Source organism: Geotrypetes seraphini, chromosome 11, assembly GCF_902459505.1.
Source record: "Geotrypetes seraphini chromosome 11, aGeoSer1.1, whole genome shotgun sequence".
NCBI lineage: Eukaryota > Metazoa > Chordata > Amphibia > Gymnophiona > Dermophiidae > Geotrypetes > Geotrypetes seraphini.
The window spans coordinates 137,924,882-137,937,558 of record NC_047094.1 but is presented as its reverse complement, the minus strand read 5'-3'; the positions used below and the strand labels follow the sequence as shown (position 1 = coordinate 137,937,558).

The window sequence follows — 12,677 nt, the reverse complement described above, 5'->3', positions numbered from 1 at the left end:
AGATCTCAGAGCCCTCAACAAGTTTCTGGTCAGAGAAAAATTTTGAATGCTATCTCTAGCCACTCTATATCCCCTCTTGGTTCACAACGATTGGCTATGCTCTCTGGATCTAAAGGAAGCCTACACTCATATCCCAATTCACCAGGCTTCCCGGAAATATCTCAGGTTTCATGTGGCACATCACCACTATCGGTACAAGGTCCTACCATTTGGCCTGGCATCTTTTCCCAGAGTTTTCACGAAGTGCCTGGTGGTGGTAGCAGCGGCTTTGAGATCTCAGGGTCCGCAAGTCTTTTCCTATCTAGACGACTGGCTCATCAAAGACCCTTCCTGTCAGGATGTTGTGCTAGTGACAAATTGCATCATCTTGTTTCTCCAGAACTTAGGATTTCGAAATCAACTTCCCCAAGTCACAGCTTCTTCCGTCTCAAAGGCTTCAATTTAATTCAATTCTTGACACTACCCAAATGAGAGCATTTCTTCCATAGGATCGTTTGGATGCTCTGATTCAGCTTTGTTATTAGGTGGACCAGCTCCAGTCCATATCAGCCAGGCGAATGATGATGTTTCTGGGTCATATGGTATCTATGGTCCATGTGACTCCTCTGGCGAGGCTCCATTTCAGAACACCTCAATGGGCCCTAGCCTCCCAGTGGTCTCAAGTGAGATCCTCTCGTACAACATATTTCTGTAACTTTGTCTCTTGACAGTCGCTGCAGTGGTGGATGATTTCATCCAATCTCCCCAGGAGGTCTGCTTTTTCACATATTACCTCATCACAAAGTTTTGACCACAGATGCACATCTGGATGGTCTTCAGACTCAAGGTCATTGGTCCACCAGGGAGAGGAAGTTTCACATCAATCTTCTAGAACTCAGAGCAATTTATTATGCTCTCAAAGCTTTCCAACATCTCATACTCAATCAAGTCCTCTTACTTCACATGGACAATCAAGAAGCAATGTACTATATAAATAAACAAGGAGGCATGGGCTCTCTCCTTCGTTCTCAGGAAGTTCAAAAGATTTCATTTTGGGCAACTGCCCACAACATCTTCCTGAAAGCAGTCTACATTCAAGTGGAGCAGAATTATTTAACAGACAAGCTCAGCAGAATTCTTCAGCCTCACAAATGGATGCTCAACTCCGCAGCTCTCCATCCCATCTTTTCTCGGTAGGGCATTCCTCAAGTGAACTTGTTTGCCTCTTCCCACAACAACAAGTTGCCCCAGTTTCTGCTCCAGACTTTACTCACCTCACTGTTGGGAGGCGGATGCTTTTCTACTGGATTGGACACACAAGTTTCTCTACGCGTTTCCACCTACTCCTCTCATTCTAAAGACTCTCGTCAAAGTCAAGCAGGATGCCGCCATCATGATTCTCATAGCTCCTCTGGGCCCAGGCAGCCTTGGTTCTTCCTTCTACTTCAGCTCAGTGCCAGGGAGCCAATGCCTCTGCCAATATTTCCATCTCTTCTTACACAGAGTCAAGGTGCACTTCTACATCCCAACCTTCAGTCTTTGCACCTGACAGCTTAGTATCTCTCAGGCTGAATGCAGCTGAACTTCACCTCTCTCAGCCAATGAAACTTATTCTAGAAGCCTCCAGGAAACCAGCCACTCTACAGTGTTATCAGCAGAAGTGGACTCGTTTCTCCTCCTGGTGTCTTCTTCATCACTATGATACTCAATCCATTGAACTGGTCCTGGATTACCTTTTTCATTTGTCTGATTTTTTTTTTTTTTTTAATTTCTTTATTCTTTTTCAAACTTACATCAAGTGCACAAAAAGAACAACATGAAATACTATCGTATAACACTTGAACATCATACATTATATTCTTAATATGTAAATTAATTAAAAACCCTCCCCCCTCCCATCTTTCTATACAATCATTAAAACTATCATTTCCTTCAAAATTTCAATTTTGCTACATCTTATCTTCCAATCTCCCCACCCCCCTATGTATATTATCAAAGAAAAATGATGCCTATTCACTACAAAAATCAACCATCGGTCTCCATATCTTTAAAAATTTTTTATAACTTCCTTTCTGTATTGCAATTGCTCTTTCCATCTTGTAAATATGACACAGGGAATTCCACCAAAACGTATAATTGAGATTACTATAATTTTTCCAGTTGTTAGTAATATGTTGCATAGCAACACCCGTCATTATCATCAAAAGCTTATTGTTATGTGCTGATAATTGACTTTTTTTCCTCATAGACATACCGAACAGAACAGTATCATATGATATTTCCACATGATTTTCCAATAAGCAATTTATTTGAGACCAAATTGAATTCCAAAAATTCCTAATGCAGGAGCAATAAAAAATTAGATGATCCAATGTCCCCACTTCTAGATTACAGTGCCAGCATCTATTAGATTTAGAGCTATCCAACTTTTGTAAACGAACTGGGGTCCAAAAAGCTCTATGTAATAAAAAGAACCAAGTTTATCTCATAGATGCTGACACTGTACATCTCATTCTCCAAGACCAAATTCGTAGCCATTGAGAAGCAGAAATATTATGCTTAATCTCAATGCTCCAAATGTCTCTCAGACCAGTTTTTGGCTTTTTATTTAAAAATCCAGATAATAATTTATACCACTGTGCGGCTAGGTGTCCCATGAAATCAGCCTGGAAACATAGGAACTCCAAACTATATTGAGTATTAAGAGTTTTCCATTCAGGGAACCCCATCTGAATAGCCTGCTCCAGCTGCAACCATTTAAAACTTTGTGATTTATCAAGACCAAATCTAATTTGCAACTGTGAAAAGTCAAGCAGTTTACCATTTAAAATAACATCATTTAAAGTTCTTATGCCTGCTATAATCCAGTGTTTCCATAAGATTTGAGCTCCGCCAATTCGAATCTTGGAGTTTATCCATAAAGATTGATTTGTTGATTTGCTTATTGGAATAGATGTTAGATTACTAATGTATCTCAAAGTTTTCCATGTATCAATCAAAATTCTGTTCTGTTTATATCTTCTAGGCATTTTTATACTAACAACATGAACTAAATGTAAAGGAAACATAAGACTCCACTCCAAATATAACCAATCTGGAGCATTATCATAGAGTTCTGGGAGGATCCAATACATACCCTGGCTTAAAATATAGGCTTGATGGTACCTATAAAAGTTTGGAAATTTAACCCCTCCCTCCTCAATTGGCTTTTGTAGAGATACTAGAGCAATCCTAGGTCTTTTACCCAGCCAAATAAATTTCGTAAGAATACCATTAAGTTTTTTATAAAATGACCCCTGAAAAAATATTGGTATCATACTCATTTGGTAACAAACTACAGGCAGAATCATCATTTTAATTGTTTGCACTCTCCCCCACCATGAAAGATGTAACGGATTCCAATGCTCACATACTTCTGTTATTTTTTTTAATAAAAGTTTTTCATTCTCTTTCAAAGTGTCTTCCAATGTCTTTTTTATCATTATACCTAAATATTTTAATCCCTCTTCTTTCCAGGTAAATGAAAAAGCATCAAATAAACCTTTAGTACAATGTACATTAAGAGGAAGAATCTCAGACTTATTCCAATTGATTTTATATCCTGAAAATTTTCCAAATGTATCAATCAACTCCAATAAACATGGAATGGTAGATTCAGGATTCCTCAAATACAGCAATATGTCATCCGCATATGCTGAAACTTTATATTCTCTATCAGAAAAGAGAATACCCTGTATCCCCCTTGCTTGTTGAATGGCCAATAACAAGGGTTCTAATACAATATCAAAAAGCAAAGGAGATAACGGACAACCCTGTCTAACCCCCCTCCACAAAGTAAACCGATCAGAGAAACTATTATTAATGTACAATCTTGCAGAAGGGGAGCTATACAAAGCTTGAATCATTTGAATAAATCCCAGACCAATACCAAACCAACCAAGTGCTTGATACATAAAAGACCATTCAACTCTGTCAAACGCTTTTTCCGCATCTAAAGAAATGGAAAAATACCGGATCTGCAATTTCTTTAGATAAATTTAACATATGAAAAGCCAATCTAGTATTATCAGAGGAGTGTCTTTTTGCCACAAAACCAGTTTGATGCATATCAATGATAAAAGGGAGAGCCTTAGCTAATCGTAAAGCCAAAATCTTGGCCAAAAGTTTACCATCCACATTTATTAATGAAATGGGCCTGTAATTTGCAACCAAAGTAGGATCTCTATTTGGCTTTGGCAAAACAATTGTTACTGATTCCGCCATAGTACCTGTAATACATCCCTTAGACAATTGGGATTTAAATAAATTTAATAATTGAGGTAATAGAGAAACTTGAAATGATTTGTAAAATTCCATTGTAAATCCATCCCCACCTGGAGCGGATCCAACTCTAAGAGATTTCAATGCTGTTTCTAATTCTTTTAATGATATAGGCTCATCTAAACTCCTTTTTATATGATCTGGAACTTTCGGACCAATAATTAAATTTAAAAAATCTATACCATCCTTCTCTTTACCCTCATAAGATTCAGAAGAGTATAGTTCTTTATAAAACTTTAAAAATGTACTTAAAATGCTCTCAATTTGAGAATGCATCTCACATTTCTCATCTTTAATTGCAATAACTTTTGTTCTTCTTTTCTTTGCTTTAAGGTAATTAGCCAATAACCTACCCGCCTTATTTGAATTTCCATAATACAAAGTTTGTTGATAAAAAAGGTCCTTCCTTATCAATTTTGACGCTAATTCATTATAATTACCTTTTGCTTTTAATAAATCTTGTAAAGTGTCATGTTCCCATTTATTTATCAATTTATCTTCCAAAACTTTAATTTCTCTTTCTAACTTAGAATATTGATTCTTAATTTGTTTCCTAATATAAGCAGAGTAAGAAATAATATTACCTCTTAAAGTAGCCTTTAAAGCATCCCAAATATTTTCCATTGAAATTTCGTCTGATAAATTATCTTGAAAATATTCATTAATTTTTAATTTTAATTCATCTAAAAATTTTGTATCAACAAGCAATGTGTTATCAAATCTCCAAATAGGTCTACTATACTCTTGCTGATCTATTTAAAGCTCAATCCATACACCCCCATGATCAGATATAATAATTGGGTCTATAGAAGCTTTTAACACTTGTTGAACTAAATGAGTTGAAACAAAAATATAATCAATTCTAGAAAAAGACTTATGAACTTGTGAACAAAAGGAAAATTCCCGATCATTAAAATGAAGAATACGCCATATATCTTTTAAATCACATGAATGTACCAAATTGTCTAACCCTAATGATTTTATATCTCTACAAGGTTTTTTATCTAATAATGGATCCATAACAGCGTTAAAATCTCCAGCCACAACCAATTTGGAAGCAGCCAGTGGGAGTAACAATCTCTGTACTATCTTAAAGAATTCATTTTGATTCGAATTAGGGGCGTACAAATTAAACAAAGCCAGGGTATTATTTTCCATTCTCATCTCTACATGGACCCATCTTCCCTTTGGATCTGAACCTACCATTTTAAAATTAGCAGTACATTTCTTATTAATAAGAATAGCTACCCCTGCCTTTTTCCCATCAGCAGGAGCAAAAAAACAATGTTTCACCCAATTTTTTTGATTCTAATATAGACAAGTGAGTCTCTTGGATGTAATAAATATCCGCATTCTGCTTTTTTAATAATGCTAATATTTTATTCCTTTTAACCTGATGGTTGAGTCCATTCACATTTAAAGAAAAAATTTTAAAGTTACTCATAACCTTTTTTATAAGAATAATCTAACAAAAATAAGTAAATCAAATTGTTCCACAGTTCCTGAATATGCATCATTTTCCAAAATTCTAATTTTTTATACTAAACCTTATACCTGTAACCCCAACCCTCCCTATCCCACCCCCCACCCTTATTCATCATTGAGAACTTGAAAACGCACATTTGATGGTAAGTTCTGAGATGTACCCCACAAGCTTAAACATTGCAAATAATTATATCAATATAATAAGCCAAAAAAGAATTGAGTGCATATATCATTCATTAATCAGCGATTATTACATATCCTTAAACAAGACATAAAAATCATTATACTACATCTCATACATTTTAATTTCATTCAAATGAAATGACATATATATATTAGATTATTAAAGACTCATCTCTCAAATTAACTCTTCTTAAAACTACAAAGATAAGTTAAATTAATTAATTTCATTTGAAATAAGGAAACCTATTTCTCTCAATTAATTTCCTCCCTAATATAATACCATCTTTTGCATCTTATTTTAATTAACTAATATGTGTTATCTTCTTTTAAACTCTTACCACAAAATGATATCATCTTCCCATCCATAACATAGATTCCTCAATATAATGAACAGAATAATTATATAATACACATCTCTCAAAAAACAAAAAAAACAAATATGTTATCAGAATTCTCATCTAACTCTTCATAAAATGCTGTCCAAAGAACAAACACGCAGTGTTCTTAATATATTTCAAATTCTAATGCACTTGTAATATTCCTTGTTTTCTGTGACCCGGAAGTAAAGAAGCAATCCTTGGACTAAACCATTATCTCATATAAATCCTAATGAGACTATAAACTAAAAATAAAACAAAAGAAAGCAAAGCAGCAAATGATACTAAAACAACTAAACACTTTCCATATCATTGTATTTTCCCCCACTTTTTCATCTCAAAAACTGAGAGATACTCAGAATATTCCCTGTTTGTTGCTGTAGTTCCATCTTATTTTTCACCGATCATTTGGGCTCTTCCAGCACTGCTGCAACATAGCATTATGAATTGCCAGGAACCATTCTCCAAGTAAGAAGCACAATGTAAAGTTTTTCTTTGTAGATTCCTAAGAATGTCCCTAAATAAATCCTCAGCGTTTTTATTAAAAACATGGCACACTCATACCATATGGCACTTTTAGAACAAGATGATATAATAGAATCTGCACAGAAATAAATTCTCTAATTTACATATCTTCCTCCATCTTCTTTCCAAGTATTTCAAATAGAATGTTAACTAATATTACTGCGTGTTTGAGGACAGTTAATTCAGTTGAATTCAAAAAGGATTCCATTTCTCCAAACATAAAATAAACATATCTTAACTTTATCTTTTTACTTCCTTTTTTCTTCTTTTCTTTTCAATCCTTCAAATAAAAAAGTACAAGTCCATCGGAACTTTTTATCTTCATCTTATGATATCATCAAATGCTCACAATCATCTAAAAAGTCTTTCAATTTGTCAGGACAATCAAAATTCATGGTTTTATTGGCATAGGTTACCCTCATTATAGCAGGGTATAATAAGCCAAACTTAGCTCCTAATTGCCTCATTTGTGGCCGTAAATCCAACATTTTTTTCCTCTTATCAGCAGTGGCCTTAGCAAAATCTGGAACTATGTGAATTTTTGCGTCCTGACATTTTAAGTTCTTATTTTCCTTTGCAAGCTTTATGATTTCCATCACCTGTTGGTGCCTTAACAGCTTAAAAATCAAAGGACGTGTAAATCCTTGCCAACTTTTCTAACAGGAATCCTGTGAGCTCTTTCAAACTCTAAAGGAAATTTTAATTTGAGTGGTAAAATCTTAGGAAGAAACTGTTCAAGAAAGGTGATGGCATCATTATTTTCAACACCTTCAGGGAGACCAATAATTCTCAAATTATTCCGTTTTTCCCTGTTAATAAGATCTTCCATTTCTTTAGAGAGAAATTCCACTTTTTCTTTATACATTTTACATTTCTTTAACTCAGCTTCATTTGCTGACATTCTTTTTTCCATCTGGTCCGTTTTTAGTTCAAATCTTTCCATTCTTGCTGTGAGACTTTTCATTTCTTCTTTCACCTCCTTCAGATTTTTAGCATTGTCAGAAACAATCTCAGTTATTAGTTTCAGTTGAGCAGAAATGTCACCATTATCCTCTTTTGGCAACGGCACTTTCGCAGGATCCAGCTTTGATCTTTTAGCACCTCCACCACTTGTGCTAGCTCCTTCATTCTTCATCTGTTTATTTGTAGCCATAACCAGACTTGAAATCACTCAAAATCACTAAAATAAAACTAAATTAGTGACTTATTATTTCCTTCAGAAAGCTTGTGATATCAGAGCTCACTCAGCACTCAACCATCCAGCTGCGCTTCCAAGCCACGCCCCTCCCATTTGTCTGATTTAAGACTCAAGTCTATATTCAAGTCTCAGTTTACAACTTTTCACTTTTCACTGACCGGTTGAGGGTAAACCTCTCACTGCTCATCCTTTGGTCTCCAGATTTATGAAAGGACTTTTCAATGTAAAATCACCTCTCAAACTTCCTCCAATAATCTGTGACCTTCATGTAGTTCTTGCTCAGTTGATGAAGCCTCCATTTGAACCAATGTCTACGGCTCCTCTCAAGTATCTTAACTGAAAGGTGGTTTTTCTTATTTCATTTACTTCTGCCAGAAGAGTAAGTGAACTTCAAGCATTAGTGGCAGACCCACTATTCACAGTGTTCCACCATGACAAAGTGGTCCTTCGCACACATCCAAAGTTTTTGCCGAAAATTGTCACAGAATTTCATCTCTCAATCAATTGTGCTTCCAGTATTCTTTCCTAAGCCTCATTCTTACTCAGGAGAAGCAGCTCTTCATACTCTGGATTGCAAGAGATCTTTGGCCTACTATCTCGACAGAACAAAGCCACATAGATCATCTCCTCAACTTTTTGTCTCCTATGATCCTAACAAGTTGGGGCAATGTATTTCCAAAAGAAAAATTTCCAACTGGGCAGCTTCCTACATATCATTCTGTTACGCTCAGGCTGGACTGCAACTGGAGAGTTGTGTCATAGCCCATAAAGTTAGAGCTATGGCAGCTTCAGTAGCTTTCCTTCTATCTACCCTTATTGATGAAATCTGCAAAGCTGCTACATGGTCCCCGGTTCATACATTCACCTCACATTGCTGTCTGTGTTCAATGGCTGCAACTCTGGAGGTGGTGCGGTGGGCTCAGGTTCATATGATGCTATTGCAGGATGCGCTGCTTTTGAGATAGTCTCCTTAGTTCCATTCCTTGGAGATTCTTCTTATCCTCGGGGTGGGGGAGGGGGGAATGCCTGGCATATTCTCTGTTGGTGGTTGGATCCACACAACCTCTCAAAGAGGGTGACTCTAGATTCCCCCCCCCCCCAGTCCCTGTCCGTGTACACGGGTCGAGTGGCACAGAGCCTCTGGATGTCTGAGAAGGCTGATTGGTCAATCAACTGACTATAAACCAGAGTAATTCATATGGCATTGCTGGCCTTTCAAGGTAGTCCACAGGGACAGACAGTCCAGATCCTGTCAGACAATGTGACAGCCATATTCTGGAGGGCTCCAAGAGGCAGCCCTACTGATGTCATGGGCAGAGCTTCATCTCCAGGATCTGTGCCAGTCTGGAAGGACTTAAAGAAAATTAGCAGGTAAGATCTAATTACTCTGTATTTGTCTACTGGATATTCCCAGAAAAGCCCTAAGTTTCTATTATAGATGGTCCTCTTCTATTTTTCTCAACAAAAATAGTTATATATGTAATACTGTGTCCAAAGCTTGTCTTGATGACACTATACTGGCAGTTTGAAAACTCGGAAGTCATGATTTTGGACATCGAATACACATTTAAGCTATGTACTGTATATATTATTCTTAAGTGGATGGAAATTGAGAATATAAAGTAAATATAAATATTGGTTGTTGAGAAATAAAATAGAAAAGGACTGATGAGGAATAAAATTTTACTTTTGAAATATTTGTTCTGAAGACTCAAAATTTTGTTGATCTCAAAAATGTGGATTTTCAGTGAGAGGTTAATTGGATTTGGTGTATTATATCTGGATTTCTCTCCTTTGGGTTACTGAAACCAGGCTCCATACTACTACTGTGTCTGTAGATGGACCACAAGTTTAGAAAATGTTTGTGATACAGGGCAACCGAGGCAGAATCTTCATTGTATGCCACCAAGGGTGGTAGAAATCCCACTTACACCTTTCAGTAACCAACAGTTTACAAAGAGATACTGCAATATGTAGATAAGCTTGCCAACTCCTGGTATAGAAGTGTGCAGAAAATGCTTTTTAGTATCTAGAGGTGGGAAACATTTCTTTCATTATTGTTTGCTTCAGATTTTTACTTGACTCACTTTTTATTTTCTCTCTCTCTCTCTTTTCAAGGTTCGAGATGTGAGAATGATTTCTGATAGAAATTCCAGACGTTCTAAGGGAATTGCTTATGTAGAGTTTGTGGATGTTAGTTCAGTGCCCCTAGCAATAGGGTTAACTGGACAGAGAGTCTTGGGTGTTCCAATCATAGTACAAGCTTCTCAGGTAAGAAATTTCATTACCTTTATATTATTATATTTTAGAAGCTTGGGTTTTCTCCTTTGTTAATCCTTCATTTCTTTAAGTTACTAAAACAAGTGTGTAAAGTTTTCTGGCTTTTTATTTTTCCTTTTAAAATGAAAAATCAAGGCCTTGGAATGCCACAGCAATGTAGTAGATTTGAGGGAGTATTCTGATTTAACCTAGTCATTTCGTAGTGGGGGGAGTTGGTTTTTTTTAAAATTTATCGGCACACTATAAACATTTTCATAAACCGCCTATGTGCCTTAATAAAATAGCCTTTTGGAGCCATCCGGAGGAGTGCACAAATTATACTTGCACACGTCTGTACCTGATATGAGGTGTGAATAAATCTGTGCATGTCTTTTATTTATTTATTTTTTTTAATAAAGGCAATTTTAGCAAATTGATAGCTCAACTTTTCTCCAGCAGTAATTTGGGAACAGAGGCATACATCATGGTGACGTCAACCGATATTGCCAATGTACCAGAGCGCTCTCCTGTGAAGAAAAGTTTAAAACTTGGTTGGGCGTGCTCAGGAGAAAAGCACCTCCGTTTTTATCTGTCTTGCCATTTGCTTTCCCCAGGCTTTAAAAGAATCATTTTGTTTAAAGCAAAAGGAGAAAGATACATCATGCTTACCGTATATACTCGAATATAAACTGGGATTTTGGGGCCCAAAAATGGGGGTCCCGGTTTACATTTGGGTCAATGCCCCCTCCCAGAACTTTTTTTTAAGGCTGCCACCGCCAGGCTCTGCCCCGCCTCCCTCTCTATCCTAGCCTCATACGGTACCTCATCTTGGCGATCCGCAGTGAAGGTGCAGCGGGCAGGAGCAAACTTTCCAAGTTCCTGCCCTGCTGCTAACCGGCTACCACGAGTTCCTTCGGCCGCTGAGCGACATGAGCAGAAGCACGATTTGGTGCCTCTGCTTGGTACTGAGAGGCATTCTTACTGACTCCAGCGAATTCTAAATTCACGGGAGCCAGTAAGTATACCAAGATGAGGTACTGTATGAGGCTGGGGGAGGTGGGGACAGAGCCTTGGAGAGAGGGTGCAGAGTTTTATGGGGAAAGGAAGGAAGGGTGCTGGGTGCAGAGTCTGACAGGGAAGGGGGGGAAGGAAGGAAGGGGGCTGGTGCAATGCCTGATGGGAGCGGGGAGGATGGAAGGGTGCAGAGCCTGACAGGGGAGGGGAGGAAGGAAGGGCCTGGGTGCAGAGCCTGATGGGGCAGGACACTTGAATATTAAATTTGCAGATGACACCAAACTATACAGCAGGGCTCAAACCAAGGAAGACTGCGAGGATCTCCAAAAGGATCTAACGCAGCTGGAAAAGTGGGCCGAAAAGTGGCAGATGAGCTTCAACGTGGGGAAATGCAAGGTCATGCACGTGGGGAAAAAGAACCCGATGTTCACATACAAAATGGGGGGAACACCACTAGGGGTTAGTAACCTGGAGAGAGACCTGGGAGTGATGGTAGACGCAACACTGAAGGCATCGGCGCAATGCGCCACAGCCTCTAGGAAAGCAAACAGAATGCTGGGTATCATTAAGAAGGGTATTACGACCAGGACAAAGGAAGTCATCATGCCGCTGTATCGTGCAATGGTACGGCCGCATCTGGAGTACTGTGTCCAGTACTGGTCGCCGTACCTCAAGAAAGACATGGCGGTACTTGAGGGAGTACAAAGAAGAGCAACCAAACTGATAAAGGGAATGGAAAATCTCCCATATACCGACAGATTGAAGCAGTTGGGACTTTTCTCCCTGGAGAAGCGAAGACTTAGAGGAGACATGATAGAAACCTTCAAGATCCTGAAGGGCATAGAAAAAATAGACAGGGGCAGATTTTTCAAATTAAGGGGCGCCACAAGTACAAGGGGGCACTCGGAGAAATTGAAAGGGGACAGGTTTAGAACAAACGCTAGGAAGTTCTTTTTCACTCAGAGGGTGGTGGATACATGGAACGCGCTTCCAGAGGCTGTTGTAGACAAGAAAACATTAAATGGTTTCAAAGAAGGTTTGGATAGATTCCTAGAAGAAAAAGGGATTGGGGGGTATAGATAGGAATAGACCATTGCTCAGGCAATGGGCCTGATGGGCCGCCGCGGGTGCGGACCGCTGAGCAGGATGGACCTATGGTCTGCCTCAGCGGAGGCAACTTCTTATGTTCTTATGTTCTTAATCCACCCGACTTATATTCGAGTCAACCATTTTTTTATTTTTTATTTTTTTCCTCCTTTGGGGGGGAAAGGTTGGTCTCGACTTATATTCAAGTATATATGGTACATTCTCTTGTCTTACAGAAGTAGGGTTCCAAA

At 38.0% G+C, this 12,677-nt stretch overlaps 1 protein-coding gene across 6 annotated transcripts in view; it reads left to right on the top strand.

Moving 5' to 3' along the window:
• RBM39 (RNA binding motif protein 39) overlaps positions 1-12,677 on the top strand; it is a 137,933-nt gene that overhangs the window by 61,797 nt on the left and 63,459 nt on the right. For all 6 annotated transcript variants that reach the window (XM_033963389.1, XM_033963393.1, XM_033963391.1 and 3 more), the window contains one exon: positions 10,186-10,338. In XM_033963389.1, coding sequence (XP_033819280.1) covers positions 10,186-10,338 — 153 coding nt within the window. The remainder of the gene's footprint in view (positions 1-10,185; positions 10,339-12,677) is intronic.